A 21982-nucleotide genomic window follows, 5' to 3' on the forward strand; every position below is an offset into this window, starting at 1 on the left:
TCTGAATACTATCTATTACAGTATTTCAGAATTGTTTCCTGTAAATAGTTAATAAAATAAGATTTAAATTTTTTGTTAATTTTATCCCTTGAAACTCCATAAGGAAACATTATTTTATTCACATGTTACTGTCATTATGACAGTTTGTATACAGAATATCTTGTCTTCAGAGAACTAATACAATATTTTACTTTCTCTTAATTCTTAGCCAATTTAAACTTTTTCCACAGTGGCTGTGAAAGTAGAGATAGTAAGTCTCAACAAGATATTTTCAATAAAAAGTAAATAACACAAGACTTTCTTTTAATGACTTATAATAGTAAAATGTACTGTTTTCTCTAAACAAGCTTAATGACAAACAAATGGAAATAAATAACTTCCTCAAATCACAGAACAAATCATGCTGTCTGAATATTCAAACATTGAAATTAATATAATGATACGCTGTACATACTAAGATAAAATTGAGAATGGAAATGGGGAATGTGTCAAAGAGACAACAACCCGACCAAAGAGCAGAAAAGTCTATTCTAGCAAATCTTATCTCAATTCTGTTTACATATTTTATCAAATCCATCAATTCTTCACAAATTATAGTTCTGTTATTCTAACAGCTGTAATTTATTAAAATGTGAAGCACCTCCTTTTAAACAAAGTTTTTCAAATTGAAAATTACACTTTGAATAATTTTGAGTAAAAGAAATCTTATCTTAGGTTACTTAATTTATGCAATTTAATATGTATTTTTGTTCTAGCTATAAAGCATACATGGTTTAATGACTGACAAATATAAATGACTAATGTAAATAATCATTGTGTATTACATTGCTACTGGTAAAATTATTTCACTGAAATACCATGATTTCTTGTTAACACATATCCTGTATTCTCTCAATTTAGAGGATAATTAAATCCTGATTTTACTCTATGTTAATCCTATAAACAATTTCACAAAAGGATGAAAAAAAGATGTTAGGTTTATATCAATGAGACACCAACCCAACCTAAAGACTATTTTATATAACATGAGAGTATAGGACAATAGTAAAAAGGTTTAATTCGATTCCCACCATGTTTTAGTTGCGTTTCACCAGAATTAATTTAATAAACATAAAATTACTATTCTTATTTAGAAAAATGCTCTACAGTCATATATAAACTAGTGTTTTATTTAGTCACTAGTTGTATATTTTCTATACACAATGTCTTTAAGTAATGATTCTATAATTATTTGATGGTAGATTATGTATGTACAATGTATATTATGGGAAATACGACATGCATTATTATACATTTGCATGCATGCAACTTCTAACCTGTCGAAACTTCATCAATCTCTAAAAGCAATTAAATTTCTTTTAATTCCATGTCTCAGATCATGTTTTTTCATATCACTGTAATTTAACCTACTAATATATTTCTTCATAATAATTATTGAAAAAGATTTTTTTGCATATAACTAAACTTGTAAAGTACATGTAAAAGCATAATGATTGATTATACAATCATTCTTTTTAATGTGTTATTTCATATTTAAAAAAAAACAAAAACTTAGTGAATATATATATATCCATTGCCACATTAAACTTTTCTAACTAAAAGAAAAGCCCATACAAAAGTTTGATTTCCCTGAACGTTTTAACATATTATTTGTTTACATACCAGGAAAGCAGGAGTTGGGTTAGCTTTATGTTTCTCAAAGTCTATTTTACTTTCTTCCTCATAGATTATATTGCTTATAATTTCCTTGGTTTTCTGTGATTTATTTGGATTTGCACAGGCATACTGTAACCTGGAAGCTTCCATTAATCTTTCCTGTAAAATAAAAAACCAGTCTTACTTATACAGATTATGTTTGTATTTGCAAACCATATCACCAAATATGTATGTCCCACTTTTTAAGGTTGAATGCAAATTGTTTTACTTAATAAATAAACTACCGTAAATTCAGAAATTATTGGGTTCATTTATTTTTGCGATTTTTTAAAAATGGACAGAAATGCGAGATTAATTATTGTGATTTCAGGAACATCAAACATCTGCATACAGATATAGGCGTCATATATCAAAATGTGAGTTCTTTTTATTGTGATACTCACCCAGTCGCTATATTTGCATTAATAAAAACCTCGCAAAAATTTCTGAATTTACAGTATTCAAATGTAACCCTTAAAATAAAAAAACAAATCTTTATAGTTTTACAGAAGTTCAAAATCTTACCAATTATCTAAAGCAAATCACTCTTTTTACAAGTTGTGTCATGAGATTATGCCTATGGATTACAATTTATCTCTACATATTGTATTATTCTTATTCTGAAAAAATTATGCCATTTCGTGTTTCCTTTCCATGGTAAAAGGGCTAGCAATGTAAGTGTGGCTCCATTGATGATGGTAAACAAATAAGGTCAATGTCTGACATGTAAGTCAAGGTGCAATTTTAGAGTAAACGAAACAAAAACCATGTGTTCAATTACTGATAATATACTAATTGCTTTAACAAAAAACAACCATGAAAATCTTAACTTTATGTACTAACATTCATCTTGCAGGAAAAAAAAATCTTGAGAAAATACTCTATCATTCTATAGTCCCCAAAAATTCATTAGTAGGACTAATTCAATTTTTTGTATTAGACATTTGTTCTATTTTGCTGTTTCAGTATCTAAGGGATTATTGGTAATATCACTGTTCTTTAACCAAAATGATACTATTGTTACACCATTGGTCAAATATCCATTGTTTAGGACATTGTTAACCAATCACAAAGCTTTTGGTGTACATAATAATAACATGAGGTAAATATTAATCTAGTATTTGCCTCATGTTTTGTCAGCCATTTTTTTTTACCTCAGCCCTTCTTCTATTAGCTTCCTTGGTTCTCTGTATCATTTCTATCTCTACAGGTTTATCATATAGTGTCACAGGAGCTGGTTTGTGTTTCTTTAACTTTGGTATCTAAAACAAAATACAAGGAGATTTAGTTTTTGCAAACACAAATCTTAGATTTAAAAGTTGCATACTGATTCTAATATTGCAATGTTAAATGGAGCCAAAAGATTTTTACTTTTAACAGTAAAACCATAGACTGATGTCTAGTAATTGAAATTAGTTTGATGAATCCACAAAAATGTCCTTACACAATTATGAATTTTCTAAGTAATTTGAAACAGTTATGGCATGTCCAAATGATTTTACCTGAAGATTTAATCTGAGAATATTTTCTAAAATGAATAAACATATCAACACTGGTCCCTAGTTTGAATATCATCAGTGGTTTACCTTGGTTTAGTCCTATTGCCATTGATTAAAGATATATTATTATTAACCATGATAAAAGCACTTAGGTACATTGGTAGTTTTGTATGAGTAGTATATCTGTCCATGATATGAACAATATCTCTTAAAGACAAAACAATTGACTTACAGGTTCAGGTACAGGAATACTTCTAGGTCTAGGTTGTGTTATGTTAAAAGGTCTGGTCTCTGAAAAAGACAGAAAGGGAGCCATTCAAGACAATTTTTTTTCTGAATTTGTGCTATACATGTATGTAACTCATTCTGTTGAAGACACATTCATAATTCAGATTCATAGTCTTTTTGTAGATGCAAATGTCTACTTTGTTCAATTGTGTTTTGCATCACAGTCCCATTGACATACATACAACATCTCCTCATTTATTTCATATTATTTCCTTCATATTCAATTTTTGTTTAATTGAACTTCATGTTTCATCAATAAAGCAGCCTAAAAATGAATACAATTTTTATAGCAAAAATTGTTTTGTTTCTATTAAACGAGAACTCTTTTAAGAATTTCCTATTAAACTAAGGGAAATAACTCAAACTGCCTTAAGAATTTGTAATACCTGTAGTGTGTCAATGTTTTCTATTTTGCATAGTAAATGACGGAGATTATTTACCTGTGACAGAACCTGCTCTGGATTTTGGTTTTAATCGGTTATCAATTGTGTTTTTCATCAATGATAACATGTCATCAATTTCCGGCATCCATCTGAAAGTAATTAAAATTGAATTTATGAGGAATAAACTCAATTACATGAGATGGTGTCCTAACATATTTCTTGTTTGACTGCCATAGAATGGAAATATCTTATTCGATTGGTTTACATAGGGAATCAAATCTTTTACTATCATAGTTTTTTCCTGTTTTGATTCAGTCATTTCCCCCCTGTCCTTTATCGTTGATCCTTTGTTAAGATTTGAGTTATTTCTTTATATCAGTAAAATATGTGTGAAATTACAGTACATTGTTAGGAAGTTTCCATGGGAGATAATCAATTTTTCTTTCGAAAAGTCTTCTATATTCAAAAGAATAATGATTTTGGGTTATCTCCCATGGAAACTAATTAACAACATATTGTGATTTCACATATATTTTACTGAATATAAGATGTTTTAATTTAAATGATGTCTGATTCTTATGAATATAGAAGACTTTTCGAAAGAAAAATTGTATGAAAACTTAGTTTGGACATTAATATAGCAATTCAAAATTACTACCTATCACCTTTAGCATGAAAAACAGTTAGACTGATTTTTCATAACATCATTGAAGTGGAATTAAAGTCTTATAGGATTGTAAGTATGTTTTATTTTATCACCTTGCACTTTTACGACTTTACTGTGGTTTTCTTCAGTAGTTTGTTCAAATTTCTGACCAGTTGAACAGTTCCGTTTTATAAAACAAATTGCAATTTGGTCAGAGTTTTGAATAAGTTGCAATTGGTGGAGAGCAACACTTACAGTCCAGTCACAGTAAATATAATAGTCAAAAACAAGATATGTATACATTTGTTCAGATTTGAAATTAATTTTGAAATATCCACTCTACTCTTCTTATATGATTCAGTTTTAAACTTTTATCAAATACCTTAACTAAGACTTCACCTTTATGTGGACAGACAAATTAGGACAGGACTTTTTATATAACAGTTAAATTGCAATAACTCAAATTTTTTGGTCTTTAATTTGTTAGCCCTTAATTCAAGAACTGTTACTAAGAAAAGTTTTCTGTAGAAAGGAATTAAACCTATTTATATTCACAATGTCCTTCAAATGAAGTCAAGTGTTACATTTTTCTATATCTACGTTTTAGTGGTTATTCTTAACCACAACAAATAAAACTGAACAGTTCCCAAATAATAAACATCAATAATCAATTATGTTAAAGGAGATCTGATTCATAAAACATTTAAAACTCCCAAGATCACATGACTATAAAAAATATCCAGTGTTATTTTTCTTGATGAGTGACCTTGTTACTGATAAACAGAACAAATGTTTGGTTATTAATAGCTGATAAAGTTTGTTGACAAATATTTACACAACTAGCCTGAAGTGTTGGGGTATTACTATACAGGGAGAAATGTCTCGTTATCTAGACTTATGAGTCAACACCAAAGTTGACCGATTATCTGGTCAGATGTTCAAAAAAGTTAAGCTCGAAGGCAGTCACCTTTTAAAATAAACCTTTATTTGAAATGTTATCTGTGCTGAATAAATGGTACAAATTTGTTTCTATATATGATAAAATATGATCACATAAAAGGAATGCTGACCTATGAATAATTTGTTTCTCATCAATTTATTATACTCTGTTTAATATCTCCATATAACTACCAAAATATTTCCTGTTTTTATTGGTAATTTGAGAGTTCTCATGTGTTTGAAATAAGGAAGAGAATGTTCATGCAATTTACTTAAATCTGACAGTATCAGTCAATCTTTGTATTCATGTTTAAGACAGAAAAAATGAAGTATTTACTATAATTCAATTAAAATACACATGCCATGGAAGTTTCCATTAAATATTATAGTTCACTTTAGAAATATTTTGGTAAAAAAACTACCTCAAAATGAACAAGGGACAGCCTTTTTTTGTAAGATGGTCTTTTCTGGAGCATTAAAATCCCGTGTAATGTTTTCTTTTTCTCTATATTTGATATTCAATAATACTGGTACATAAAAAATGAATACTAGTAACAGGAATAGGCAAAAACACAACACAAAATATAAGACCACATCAACACCCGACTTCTCCGAAACAACAAACAAACAACCAAAGACAAACAGCAAGGAAATACACATGGTCTATGAAGTTTTGGTCATTCTTATAAAAATCAAAGCAAAATTTAATATCACAAATACAATAACAATTTTTTATACATGCAGGTGATTTAAAATAAAACACAAAATCATAGTTTGAATTTTATAATTGCTTTAATTACGTATACATAGAGTTCACATGTAGTACTTTAATACTTTAATATTTAGGTAAATATCCCTTCAGTCATTACCATTCTGACCTCTCGTTTTGCCCTTACCTGTCAACATGTAGTCAAATATGTAAGCAAAAGACAAGCACTAAATTTAAGTCAAATTTTGATGAGACATAAATTTCACCTTAAAAATCAGAGATCATACTTTCTTAAAATATAAATATCTGTTATTAAGTTCCTCATCTTATTTAAACTAATATTTCCCAACACTGGTAGATTTTTAAGCACTTGATAAATAATCAAGGGAATCTTACTTTACATTGATTTTATTTATTTGAAATATAATGATCATGAACAATATTTTTTTCTTAGATTGGTATTTAAAATAATTACGGTAATAAATATACAACGTATGTACATCGTTGGAAAATATAAAATTTATTTGTACGAGCTTTAGAAACATGACAAAAAGCGAGGCTTGCCGAGCTTTTCTCCTGTTTCGTAGCGAGTACAAATACATTTTATATTTCCGACAATGTACATATATTGTTTTTAACCTGCAACCAACACCCGGCACTTGAGCTTTAGTTGTTTACTTCCCAATCATTGTCTCTGACTTTTCAAAGAAATCAACATAGTTTAAACGCAGACCGTGAAGAGGACCCCAAAATGAACTGTTACCCAGAAAGAAATATTCATATTACCGCTTGCTCAACAAGGAAGCGGGTAACAGGAGACTTTATTTGTACAAGTACAAATAAAGCAAAAATTTATATGTGTACCTGTTATTTTTACAATAGAGGGCTGATTGCAGGATAAATATGGTAATACCACCAGCAATTATTATACTGACATCTACAGTATCAGTGAAACAAATCTTTACTACAAAAAAGGGAAAATTTCCAGAGTCCAGTGCATCTAATGACAAAAATTAATAACACAAAAAAAAAAAAAAGACAGAAAAAGAGTCAAAACAACTTGTCAAATTTTCCATAATGTCAACTGACTCGAAATTGTAATGAACTTAGAATTGAGAAATTAATATTCTTTACACATTTATCAAAACATATACAGACTTTTTAAATGTAAATTTGGAAGATTTATCATGTAAACACATTATGTATTCCTCTGATATTTCTATGTTAAATGTCTGCAGGTAAAACTCGGTCATCTCTCCATGTTTTAAATTAATGTCAATTTTCAAATAAACATGTCAGTCAGAAGTAATAAAATAGTTTTCAATTAACATGATGTTTAATGTTTAACATTCAAATGATTCTTGTTAAAAATACAAATGAACAAATTCAGTATTTCAACTAGATATCAACACTAAATGTTAAAAGGAGTTTAGTGATGTGTCCTACATGGGGTATCAGCTTGTCAAGATATTATTTCAGTAATTTTGTTGCTCAGAAAAATACAATACATGGAAAATTAAATGCAAAAAATCTTCCATTATGTTTCAATATATAACTTAATACTTTTTGTATCAAAACAATTACTGGAAGCCCATAGATTCATCTAGATTTTGGTTGTTTGTTTTACATACGATATACGAATCAATTTCCAAATTTACCTTTTTCAAATAATGTGAAAAAGAACAATTAAAGGTGTCTTCAAGCATTTGTCAAAAAAAATTAATTCTTTATGGGAAATGGAATGCAATAACATCCTATGCACGAAGGTCTGGTCGGGGTTTACAGAATAGAGAATAATGGGCAAACAGTACAGAATAAAGGAAAAAAAACAAACCAAAGAATAGACAACTAGGTGTGTCGGAATGACATGAATGGCCCTCGTTCGCAATAAAGTTTGGAGCCATTTTTAGGACTGAAAATTTGAGAATGAAAGTCTGTACAACTGTGATTTTCACAAAATGATCTGTAACTCATCATAGTAGACTCACATACTAAAAATCAGCTCATTATGTGAAGGCATTTAGAAAAAAAGTCTGTTTAACTGCTATTTTTATGAAATTTTCAACGTCCAAAGCCTGTAATTTCGGCAAAAATCAGCAGAGTAGAACCAAACATAATCTCGATCCATAACTCATCATAGAAGTCTCACATACTAAAAATTAGCTCAATAAGTGAAGGCATTTAGAAAAAAAGTCTGTTTAACTGCTATTTTTAAGAAATTTTTGAACGTCCAAAGCCAGTAATTTCGGCAAAAATCAGCGGAGTAGAACCAAACGTAATCTTGATCTGTAACTCATCATAGTAGTCTCACATACTAAAAATTAGCTCAATAAGTGAAGGCGTTTAGAAAAAAAGTCTGTATAACTGTTTGTTTGGAATGACGGATAAGGGTAAAACTGTATCGCCCGCACAACTTTGTTGAGGGCCCTTAAAATAGGTAAAAAAAAAAAAAGAAAAGAAAATAATGAAGTGCTAAAACGTAGAGAATATGGAATGATGGACAAAACAAGAGGCTCTCAAGAGCCTGAATCGCTCACCTGGTATTTTTTTTGCTTAAATCTTTCATCAATGATTATTTTTGCTTTTTACCCATATGTTCCATTTTAGCCATAGTGTCTATGTTTCTTGACGTACAAGGAAATGAAATACAAAATTTATACTAGATTCATTTGAGAAGATTTTTAAAGTTAAAAAACATAAAACAACTTGTGTAAAATTGTCCTTAAAGGGCAATAACTCCTTAAGGGGTCAATTGACAATTTTGGTCATATAAACTTTTTTGTAGATCTTACTTCGCTGAACATTTTTGCTGTTTACAGATTATCTTTATCTTCAATAATATTCAAGATAATAACCAAAAACTGCAAAATTTCCTTAAAACAACCAATTTAGTGGCAGCAACCCAACAATGGATTGTTCGGTGTGTTTGAAAATTTCAGGGCGGATAGATCTTGACCTTTTGAATATTTTTACCCCATGTCAGATTTGCTCTAAATGCTTTAGTTTCTGAGATAATAGCCAAAAACTGCATTTCACCCCTATGTTCTATTCTTAGCCATGGCGGCCATGTTTTCGATGGATTAAAACTTTGGATACAATTTATAAACTAGATATCCTAAGGAACATTTAGATGAAGTTTGAAGGTATTTGGCCCAGTAGTTTCAGAGGAGAAGATTTTTAAATGTTAGCAAACTTGATGAACAAATTGTGTAAAATTGTCTTTAAAGGGCAATAACTCCTTAAGGGGTCAATTGACAATTTTGGTCATATAAATTTTTTTTGTAGATCTTACTTTGCTGAACATTATTGCTGTTTACAGTTTATATCTATCTATCATAATATTCAAGATAATAACAAAAAACTGCAAAATTTCCTTAAAACTACCAATTTAGTGGCAGCAACCCAACAATGAGTTGTTCGATTCATCTGAAAATTTCAGGGCTGATAGATCTTGACCAATTGAACAATTTTACCCCATGTCAGATTTGCTCTAAAAGCTTTAGTTTTTGAGATATAAGCCAAAAACTGCATTTGACCCCTATGTTCTATTTTTAGCAATGGCGGCCATGTTTGTTGATGGATCAAAACTTCAGATACAATTTATAAACTAGATACCCTAAGGAACATTTAATTACAGTTTGAAGGTATTTGGCCCAGTAGTTTCAGAGGAGAAGATTTTTGAAATAGTTTACGATGACAGACGACGACGACGACAACAGACGATGGACGACGACGGACGCCAAGTGATGGCATAAGCTCACATGGGGCCCTTCGGGCCCGGGTGAGCTAAAAATGAAATGAATAGAGAAACGTGGCCTACAAAGAATACTGAAATAAAGATCTCCAAACTCTCATGCAGACCTCTATTATATTAATCTTTGTTAAGTTTCCTATTTTTAGCAGAGATAAAATTTTTCATTGTATATCTTACCGTTGTAATGGGGACAGCAGTGAGGTTTGTACAAACACATGTTCATAGTATTTCTCCCAACCATCTTTTATCCAGGTCAGCAAATTCCTCTCATTCAGGAAAAATGATAAAAACTGTGAAAAAAAAATTGTCTCTTCAATCTTAACAACAAACTCAAACTAAAAGGGGTATGCTGCAAGACTGAAAATAAGTCTTTTTCTGTATTTATTTATATTGTTTTCTTTGAAATTGAGTTCTTATTTTGATTTTCTTCAGCTTGAAAATATTTTGACAATCTTTCAATATGAAGTTTTATAGCAAAGACCAAGATGGCATTAAGAGCTGACATGTAACATGTACTTCTTTGATATTTGGGAATACAACACACATTTTAAAAGTCAGGAGATAGCTGGAGTAATAAACAGATTTCATAAGAATTTCAAGAATAAAGAGACATATTTGTTTCATGAAGGTCATCCATTTCTAATGAGATGAACTAAATAATATACTGAGCTGCCACTCACTAATTCCAAATATTTACATGTTGTTTTCTCACAATAAGATTTATTTTATATTTGGCCTGACCTGATCTAATAACCTCAAATGTCTTACTTTATTTAGAAAGAACAACAAATAAACAAATACCATTAGCTGATATCTATGCTCTCATTATTTTTCATATTAACATTGTTTTTAATTTTAAAACAAGAATGAAAAAAATTATAATTCACCAGAAATAACATAAAGAGACTTAAATTTAAAATTGTGCATAAAAACTAAGTGCAAAAATTCAAGTGTTTTGGTTTTTATTCAAATTTCAAGTCATTTAAAATTATTATAAGCCCTTTTCACATGCATATAAATTAGTAATCTAGTCAATGGTTTTATGAGTATTACCTACCCTATACATTTTGTTGATATCTTGTGAGCTAACAAACTTTCTGAAGTGAGCCATTCCAAGTTCATCTAATCGGAAGGTTGCCAGGTAACAAATCACTGAAATATTAAATTATTAAATAATCATACAATATTCTATACTCAGTTGAGAATAAACTTGAAGCCAAATACATAATTTGCATTAAACTGAGGTCCATGAAGATATATTTCAAAAGTTACATAGATATAAGAAGATGTGGTATGAGTGCCAATGAGACAACTCTCCATCCAAGTCAAAATTTATAAAAGTAAACCATTAAAGGTCACATGTACATTTTCAAGTAAACCACAGTGCAAATTAAAATACACACACATGCATATAAACCATGGTGCAAATTAAAATACACACACATGTATATAAACCATGGTGAAAATTAAAATACACACACATGCATATAAACAAGAGATTAATAAAAAAAAATATGATATATAGCAGATGCTTAAAAAATAACAAATTTATGCACATGTACTTAACTCCATGGCAAAATTGAATTGAATGGGATGTCATTCCTAACCTGCTTTAAGTTCCACCAGAAAGTATTGGGCTAAACATAGTTTAATGGTGTGCAGAGTGTTGACTGAAGCATATTTATTTTATGAAGACCAACATGCTTCCAAAATGTATAACTTACAATATCAGTTTCTACCAATTACCAAACTTATCACTACATATTTAAACATAATTTTCAATTATGGCCCTTAAATCATCCAAAGACTCCCATATCACCCGAGGCCTTAGCTGGAATCTTATATGGGTCAATGGATGATATAAGAATTGTCATATTTAAATATAATCTTGAAAACAAATGTCTAATCTAAACCAGTTCTAATACCATAACTAACTTTTTAACAAAATTCAAGCATGTCACAATGACATATCATTAAGCTTGCCCCATATCAATGTGACATGTAGCCTTTATGTTGATGCTGTATCTCATCTTCAGAGTAACACGTTTAACATTTATAAGTTGTCACATAAGAAATAAAATATAAGTTGAAAACAACATCTACACCTCATTTACCAAATTATAAGAGCATAAGCTAGACATGAATTGTCTTCTATACTTACCATGATATAAGTTCTGTTCTGAACGAAGTGTAGTTTTTCCATCTTTATTGTAAAAACCATTTAGGACAACTTCCATTAAGTTGGAATATCTCACACATTCAGAAAAAACTTCAACAATGAAAGTTTGGTCACTTTCATCAAAGATCTAAAATAAACATGGACACAAATAAAATTCCAAATGATTTTTTTCTACAATGGCCATTAATAAAGCATATCATTCAGAAATGAGCATTAACCTGACCTTCCAGGATTTAAATGATTTTTAGACCAGTTAAAAAAAAAAATAATAAGCTCCTTAATTTGATCCAGCTAACTTCTTTCCCCAAAAAAAAGAAATAATAATTCTCACATTTTACAATAAAAGTCAACTATGTCTAGTTGAAATATTAAATTTTGAATTTTAAACCTCTTGTCAAGTTTTTGAAAATAAATTTGGAAGAGAATGTAGGAAATATAGATAATATTACACTACTTACAAAATACCATTGATAGTTTACACCACATACAAAATACCATTGATAGTTTACACCACTTACAAAATACCACTGATAGTTCACACCACTTACAAAATACCATTGATAGTTTACACCAGTTACAAAATACCACTGATAGTTTATACCACTTACAAACTACCATTGATAGTTTACACCACTTAAAAAGTACCATTGATAGTTTATCATCTTATAAAAGATCATTATCTGTATTTTTTCCACTTGTTCTCATGGTAACTTTGAGCATGTTTCAATTGTCCATAATGGGGGTCAACAAGGTTTTAGGGAAGATTTCAAATCCCACAATGGTATTTGAAAATATGAAGGAGAACTTTGAAGACTCTATGATGACTACTAGATGTCTTTTTTTGTTGTTGTTGTTGTTATTGGGTTGCTGTCTCATTGAAATATACCCCACCATTTAAACTTTAATTTGCATTTCAGCATTATTCTAAATGTGGAGTATCACATATATGCATATATACATGTACATGTGTATGTATATATAGGAAACCTGCACATTTACATTTAATGATTTTTTAAACAATTACCCCATTTTCTTTGAGATATCTGTTGACATGTTCCTCTACAGATTGTGTATCCACATTATAAGTATTCAGCACTTGGACACAGTGGACAAATAACTGTTTGTGATTCTGTGTCATATCTACAAAACAAAGACTGATTCTGTGTCATGTCTACAAAACAAAGATTGATTTAACAGAGACTGGTTAGACAAATAACTGCTTCAAGTTCTGATTCTGTGTCATGTCTACAAAACAAAGATTGATTTAACACTCTGAGACTGGTTAAACAATGGACAGGGCCAAGTTTTAACAGCTAAAAAAATGAAAATAAAAAAAAACAACTTTAGCTGGATAAAGGACTTCCAAAGCTGTAGAACCCAGTCAGTTGTCCTAGAAGGACAAACATCTACATGTACCCCTTTAGATGTTTTATCAAGGGACAGTCTTAGGTCCTCTCTTGTTCTTTACTTACATCAATGACATGCAGTATTGCACATCTTTTGATGTAAGATTGTTTGCGGACGATAGCCTGGTCTACAGGAAAATTAGAAATCCAGATAATGCAGCAACTCTCCAGAGAGAACTCACTGCCCTTGAAGAATGGGAACACAAGTGGCATATGTGTTTTCATCCAGAAATGTGCATTGTCATGAGAATTTCTAACAAGCATCATACCCTGCAAACAACTTATATCTTGCACGGACACCAACTAGAAGTTGTTGATAGTGGAAACTACCTTGGAGTTACCAACAGTCAAGACCTACAGCGGAATAAGCACATTAACAACACCACCAGCAACCAGGACCTTGGCTTTCTCTGTAGGAACTTTGGCCGTTGCAAGCCACCTGTCAAAAACACCACCTATTGTGCACTGATCAGACCATTGATGGAGGACGCTGCCACAGTGTGGAACCCCCATCAAACCACCATGATCAAAGACCTTAAAGGAGTACAGCAGAAAGCAGCACGCTTTTATCTACAACCTGTACATCGGCACTTCCCTAGCCTGTGTAACTAGACTATTAGACCAACTCCAGTGGGAAACCCTACAGCAAAGAATGAACCAGCGACACTGCTTAAGCTATAAGATCCAGAGTTAACAAGTGGAGATCCAACCAGCTATCTACTACACACCTGGGGACAGCAGAACAAGGGGAGGACACAGAATAAGACAGATCAGAACAACAAAGGAATTTATAGCAACTCCTTTTTTCCCACATTCTATAAGAGACTGGAACCTACTGCCAGACACAGTACATGTAGCATCTGCACCAACACTTAAAGAGTTCAGAGCTAGATTAGCCAGTGTGCCCTGGACCCAGATGCAGCCTCACTAGACACTAACTTGTAAATTTGTTCAGTATAAATAGTTTTAATCATTTGGTTAATACATGTATTTACTTTTATTCAATGGAGAAGCCTCCTGTTTTACCGAGCAAAGTTATTTAATCACTCAAGTATGAGGTCAACTCCTTACCTGAAAGAAGAACAATGGCATCATGCCCTATAAATGACGTTACATTGGGTCCCATTAAAGACAATATTTATACAAAATTTAATCTTCATTATTTTATTTGAAAAAGATACAGCACTGATTAGAAGCTTGCATAATTAAACTATGATAAGTTTTCATTAATATTTTTATGAGGCCAAAAAAAATATATGCTTCTTTCCTGGCTCTTGACAATCCCTCTCTCAGACACAGATTTTTTTCCCATGCATTTGCGTACATATATGTACCTTAGGCACAGCTGGTGTGGACACATGTGTCCCTCGAGCAGCAAGAGGGTTAAGAATACGGGTCAAAATCATATTCACACCCATTCACGTTCGCACCCCACACGTTTGCACCCTTTTTATTGGTTTTGTGTTGAATAATTTTTTAATCGTGTTTTAGTTAGTGTGTTGCTATAAATAATTATAGAATAACTAATCGAAGAATTCAAATAGTGAAAAATATTCAACAAGTGACCGAACAACACATTAATTCACGAATGCGCGTAGCGCATGAGTTAATTATCAGTGTTGTTCAGTCACGAGTTGAATATTTTTCGATATTTGAATTCTTTGATTAGTTATTCTTTTTATTACATTGGCAAATGGCTTTTTTTAATGAAATTAATGTAGAAAATGTAAGGAACTATATCTTTTTTCTACGCATTCACAATTAGTTTTGATCCGACGTTATCGACGTCTTGACAACGACTATTGTTGTATGACGTCAGAGAGTGAAATAACCACGTTTATTTCACATGTGAAATTATCGGTTTTTATTTGACTGGGAAATCAATGTAATTCAATGCTACCAATGTAATAAGTTTTTTTAATGTTTCAAAACAAAGAGACGTTCAAAAAACATAAACAGGTTTCCTTTAGTGTTTTATTAATTATTTTGATTGAATGAGTAATAAATAAAGAATTGTCCTGATGATCATGGCAAATTTCATTCATCTACGACTTGTAAAAGAAAGGCGGAAGTTACCAAACAGCTATCAAACTCGTCACAATGATTTTGCCACAAAACGAATATCACAAAAACCGGGCCACAAATCACATGTGTTTTTTAACATTGTTTAAGGTGTTCATGGTGTTATATGTACTTTTATATATACATATATGCTTATTTAGTGTTGTATTACAGCTATCATTTATAATATATTTGATTTATTTCCATATGTAAAGAAGCTTGAAGGTACACTATGAAGGTAAAGAAGGACTTAAGTTATATATTTGATTTATTTTTATCCATTATGATATCATACATTCCAAAAAGTATTCAAAACAATTAATATTTAATCATCCAATCATTAAAAAAAAAAAATCATTTTAACATATGCATGTATCATGAGTATATATGTTTAAAAATTCACAAATTTTTATTTATGAAAATATAAATAATTTGATATACATATATATATATATCTAAAAAACATTAAATAATTCAACCAGATTTGAATATAATATGGGGTGCAAACGGACCCAGGGGGCGAACGTGTGGTGTGCGAACGTGTATAGGGAGCAAACGGACCTGATACCGAGGGTTAAGATGCTGGTATATATACAAAAAATGTCTGAATATCTCTTAAATGATTGTCAATCTGACTATATGTCGAATGGTAGATCATACTTAAATTAAGGTATATTTAACCAATTAATGGCTTTTCCCGACCTGCATGTCTCTGTTGATACCCCCAAAAACCACCGTAAAACTTTTCTGTTGATTTAAATTTGTTACATTTCAAATATAAACATATTCTTGGTAAAAGGTTTAATTGCTTTAGGATTCAAAGTAAATATTGTTAACTGACTTAAATATTTGCTGTTTTAAACTAAACTTTCGTGTTCTTCAAATTTTCGTAAACACTTTACATGGAGGTCGCCATTTGTAGTATCCTAGGCAACAGTAAACTTGTCATTATTTGTTTTTTTCTTATTGTATTTCATACCATTTAACATATTTTCTTACCTAGTATGTCTTCCAGTACCTTTTCATCTGTTCTAAAGCAAATTTTACGTATTTTATATGCGTTTTTTGTATTGTTTTTATATTTTTGAGATTCAAACACTTTACTGACATCGAATAAATTATATCTTCAAAGTGTTTTTTTGTTTTTGTAAACTAAAATATTACAGATGACGGCACCCCTCTGCTTATCAATGCGGAGTCCATGGATTTACAGTAATAATAATAATAATAATAATAATAATAATAATAATAATAATATAAATCGGACCTTTTGCACTGTTTGTGGCGACAGATAAATCTAACTGAGCAGAGTAAATAGGTATTAATCTTTATTTACCAAAGTCATAACAACTATAGGCATACAACATATAAACTAATCACAGTATACATAGATAGCAGAAGGTAGTGTGAAACATATTACAACATGTTAGATCTTAATTTTTGTGCACGAAATATAAATTTACCCAAATTACATAATTCTCTAAGATTATTAGAACCCATTAATTGTATATATTTATACATAGAAGGTTTTCTCCAATAATAAGGTTTGATAAAATAAGATCTAAGACCTTGATAAGTGGGACATTTTAAAATGAAATGCATCTCATCTTCAATGTCATTTTTACAAAAACTACCTAGTCTATTATTTCTTGGAATTGCAGAATAGCGTCCACATTCTATAGCTAAATCATGACTACTAAGTCTTATTTAGGTAATACATGTCTTATAAATAACTGGTATTGGTTTACATAAGTAATATTGTAAACAAAAATTTTGAACCATATATCTATAACTTGAACATTTAACTAAGTTATTCAATTGGCTGTCAAAATCTTGCTTCAGACAATCAAACAGGCGTTGTTTAATTATCAAGTAAAAAGTACTGGAGAGCTTACTATCAAAAACTAAACCTTGATTATACCAAATATCACCTAAACCTATACTAAGCAACTCATTTTTAATAAAATACAACCAATTTGTCTTATTATTTGGACATTTTTGTAAATCATCATATAAAAAACAGTAACAGTTTTTCAAAATACAGTTTGTGGTACATAACAGCTTAAACTAGTATTTAAAAATTCTACATTTTCTTGTGTGCAATAATGGCAATCTACCTAGCTCATAGTACACCATGACATTACTAGTAGAGCTTTTCATTTCATAATATTTTTACAAAAGCCCAGATGTATCCTCTCTTAGTATAGCTGGTGCCTTATGAGCACCCCAAATTTCACAACCATAACAAAGTACACTGTTAATATAAGTATCAAAAAGTGAAAGTAAAGTTACAAAATTCAAATAAATATCTTTTATATTTCGCCTTAAGGCAAAAACAGCTTTTCTACCCTGCTCTGATAGTTTCTGCTGTAACAGATTATATTTACCATTAAAATTCAACAAAATACCAAGATAACTATACTTATCTACAACTTCTATTTCCTGGTTATTATAATACCATTTTTCATTATCATGTATTTTACCACCCTTTCTAAAAACAACAATTTTCGTTTTTGCTATATTAACACTAAGTGACCATTTGGAGGTATAATCATACAAAGTATCAAGTAACGTTTGTAAACCAGATACAGATTCTGAAAAAATTACCATATCGTCAGCGTACATCAATAAAAATAAATTTAGTTCCTTCACCTTATAAGGAATAGAGTCACTATTTATAAAGGCCATTTCACAATCGTTGACATACATTGAAAAAATTATAGGTGATAATACTTCACCTTGCATCAGACCTACTTCATTAGTAAAATAATCAGAATTGAACCCATCAACACTTACACAAGTGCTGACATTAGAATACATTGCTTTGATTACCATTAAAAATTTACCTTGAATAGTATACCAATTTTTGATAGTTTATACCATAACATATATCTTTGAACAGTGTCAAAAGCTTTCGTGTAGTCTACAAAACAACAATAAAAATGATTTTTAGCTGATAAAGACTTGAAAATTAATGACGTAAGAGCAAAAATAGCATCTACTGTACCCAGACCGGGGCGAAAGCCGAACTGGGCATCGGTCACAATATCAAACGTTTCCGACCAGTCTATTAAACGTTGATTTAGAACGGACGTAAATAACTTTCCAAAATTACTGACTAAACTAATCCCTCTGTAGTTGTTCGGATCAAGCACATTACCCTTCTTGAATATAGGTATAAGAATGGCTTTAGCCCAATTAGTAGGAAAAATTCCGGACTGTAAAATTCCGTTAAAAATGTACAGTAATACAGGCATAAACACATCCTTGTATTCAATAAAATATTCGTTAAGAATTCCATCAACTCCATGACTTTTATCTCGTTTCAGGTTACGAATAGCTTTCAAAATGTCATTTTCTGTAATTTCTCTATTAAAGCAAGTACATTTTATTTTTTGTGGTCGGCACATATAAGGATACACTTATATCAATAAACATGAGCACAAGAACGCTCTTTCTACAATTATCAGCACGCATAATCAAAGGCAATAATAAGCAAACATTCCTGTCTCAAAATTTGTATATTTGAATAAGGATATAGACCGAGATTGTGTTCTGCTATTTTACAATCCAAGAATCTAATTCTCCAAAATAGTATTGTAAGTAACCTATAAATGGAAAACTGTACTGAATTAGAGTAACCAACTTAGTCACATTCTTACTTGGTATTTGAAAGAGTTCTGCCCCTGTGTTAAAGGCACAGACAGTTTATTTATTGTTGGGGGAGGGATTCCAGAAACACATGTTTCGTTCTTTATAAAAAAATGTTATTGCAAGATTCAAAGTCTTTAAGGTATTTTTTCTCCACAACTTTAGAAAGAAAACACTATATTTATTTCATTTACCTTCTGGAACAAACATGTGAAGATTTAAAATCCAACAATCTTTCATAAAAAAATAAGAATGAGTAGTGTTAAATGATTTTATGTTAAATATTTTTTCACAAATGAAAATTTTAGGCTCCTCGAAGCAAATAGCTACTCATGTAATTTGCGACGATCTCAGTACTCAAACACCATATAAATAAAGCTTTGACTGTAACACTGAATCCACTTTTCACTTTGGTTACTAATCGGATGTGTACTTTTGAGTTGAGCCCTTTCCAACTGGGTTTTACAATTTGTTCTTACGTTGTTTGCTATTTAAATAAAATTGAGAATGGAAATGGGGAATACTGTATGTCAAAGAGACAACAACCCGACCAGATCAAGAGCAGATAACAGACGAAGGCCACGAATGGTTCTTCAACGCAACAAGAAAATCTCGCACCAGGAGGTGGTCCTCAGCCGGCCCCTAAATAAAAACTGTTCCTGATTATTGGAGGGTTGAGTGCTCGCAAACAGGGTTAACCCTGCATACTATGAATATGATTATCACAAGTCAGTGGCCCTTTATTACTTGGTTGTTATTGTTTGCTGTCTGTCATATTTGTTTTCCGTTTATTGTTTTAACATTAATCAGGCCTTTGAGTTTCTCGTTTGACTTGTTTTATATTTTGACGATTTTAAAAAGCTTATATATCCGAAATTAAACGTGGATATTGATAGAGCTTGCTAAATAAAATTAGCAACACATTAAGAGAAATCTGCAATCACATCGTCTGTGTTTAACTGTGACTTTATGCAATTCAAATATTGTAAAAGTAGCTAATGAAAAAATACACAAAAAGGACTACAGTCAATGACGATGCAAGGACACTAGAGAAATGACTTTTCCAGCAATTAACATGACAAAATCAAAGTCAGTAACCAAACTGATTTACAGTTTTTTTTTAACTCAATCGTTTTTTGTTTATTATACCTACACGTATAATTACTATAAATACATAACCAAAACATAAGATAAAATTTCAAACTTCCACAAAATGCACATATTTAAATCTGAGTTTTACTGTGTGTTTGTTTATTATATATTGTCTAGAGAAACTAGGGGAGGGTTGAGTTCTCACACAACATGTTTTACCCCTGCCACATTATTGCACCTATCCCAAGTCAGGAACCTCTAGCCTTTGCTTGTCTTGTGTGTGTGGTTTTTTTTTGTGATAATTTTGGTTTATTTGTATGTACTGGAGTTTAGGGTTGTGTCCATTTTGCTGAACTAGTGTACAAAATAATTAAGGGGTCAGCTGAAGCCCACCTCCGTGTGCCGGATTTACTTGCTATGTTAAGGTATTTTTTGATGAAGTTGTTTGATTGATTGATTGTTGGTGTTTTAACGCCACTTTTAAGCGCCACATTTGGGCTATTTCGTGGCGGCCAGTTTTTATTGGTGGGTGGAGGAAGCCGGAGTGCCCGGAGAAAACCACCGACCTTCGATAGGAAAACTGACAATCCTAGATTAAGATTGGAGTCGAGTGCACCCGCACGAGCGTGGTTCGAACTCACAACCTCAGTGTTGACTGGCTAGTGATTACAGTAGTAGAACTACTTAGACCACTTGGCCACCGAGGCCCCTTGATGAAGTTGAAGTCCAATCATATTGAAACTTAGTACAAATGTTCCCTATGATAAGATCTTTCTAAATTTAATGCCAAATTAGAGTTTTGACCCAATTTCACAGTCCACTGAACATAGAAAATGACAGTGCGGGTGGGGCATCCGTGTACTATGGATATATTCTTGTTTTGTAGTTTATAGTGTGTAAAACAAAATATTTCACACAACAAATTGATTATTATTGATATCGATAACAAGAGGAATACATATGCGATAAACATAAGATAATATAGTCTGTCTATAAAGATCCTATGTTAAAAGTTTTAACCATGAATAATCGAGTTTTTTATTTCCATTTTTCACAATTTTTCTCTACAAATCACATTTTACACAAGAATTACAATTTTTTAAATACTAATAACTATAGGACTTCTTAAGATAAACATCAGATAGTATTCTCTATTTTCTGTTAAGATCCCAATTTGAAAGTTTTAACCATCAATAACCGAGATATTTTCATTTCCAGTTTTCCGGGTTTTCGGTCTTAAAACATATATTCAACCAAAATTACCCAAATATTAATATTGATAATTAAAGGACATCACAAATAAAACATAAAATAGTATGTTCTTTTTCCTATAAAGATCAAATTTCAAAAATATTAACCATTAACAACGGAGATTTTCTACGTTTCCAGTTTTCAGGGTTTTTTCACTAAAAATCACTCATTTCACCTCAAAATTACTTCAATATGAATAATAATAACTAGAGGACTACATAATACTCAATTAAGATAAGGTTTCCTGTCTTCAACAAGCTTTAGGTCTAAAAATGTAACCATAAATAACAATTTTTCTTCTTTTCCAGTTTTCAGCATTTTTTCTCTAAAAACCACATATTTCACCCCAAAATAACCTTTTCCACAAATTATATCAATGTATAGTTTTAGTATGTTGTTAGTACAAGTCTATGTTATGATTTGCACTAA

At 30.8% G+C, this 21982-nt stretch overlaps 1 protein-coding gene across 5 annotated transcripts in view; it reads right to left on the reverse strand.

Moving 5' to 3' along the window:
• LOC127735904 (cilia- and flagella-associated protein 99-like) overlaps positions 1-16670 on the reverse strand; it is a 29700-nt gene extending 13030 nt beyond the window's left edge. For 2 of the 5 annotated variants that reach the window (XM_052246333.1, XM_052246330.1), the window contains exons 1-9: positions 16401-16491; positions 13117-13232; positions 12075-12219; positions 10971-11065; positions 10091-10203; positions 3923-4014; positions 3427-3485; positions 2850-2957; positions 1663-1815 (exon numbers count right to left, since the gene is read on the reverse strand). In XM_052246333.1, coding sequence (XP_052102293.1) covers positions 1663-1815; positions 2850-2957; positions 3427-3485; positions 3923-4014; positions 10091-10203; positions 10971-11065; positions 12075-12219; positions 13117-13230 — 879 coding nt within the window. In that variant the 5' untranslated portion in view covers positions 13231-13232; positions 16401-16491. Of the gene's footprint in view, positions 1-1316; positions 1338-1662; positions 1816-2849; positions 2958-3426; positions 3486-3922; positions 4015-10090; positions 10204-10970; positions 11066-12074; positions 12220-13116; positions 13233-16400; positions 16492-16558 lie in introns of those variants that run through there. The other 3 variants (XM_052246331.1, XM_052246329.1, XM_052246332.1) reach the window with 3 other exon arrangements.
• Between the last annotated feature and the right edge of the window lie 5312 nt (positions 16671-21982).

The sequence above is a fragment of the Mytilus californianus genome, unplaced genomic scaffold (genome assembly GCF_021869535.1).
Source record: "Mytilus californianus isolate M0D057914Y unplaced genomic scaffold, xbMytCali1.0.p SCAF_3, whole genome shotgun sequence".
Taxonomy (NCBI): domain Eukaryota; kingdom Metazoa; phylum Mollusca; class Bivalvia; order Mytilida; family Mytilidae; genus Mytilus; species Mytilus californianus.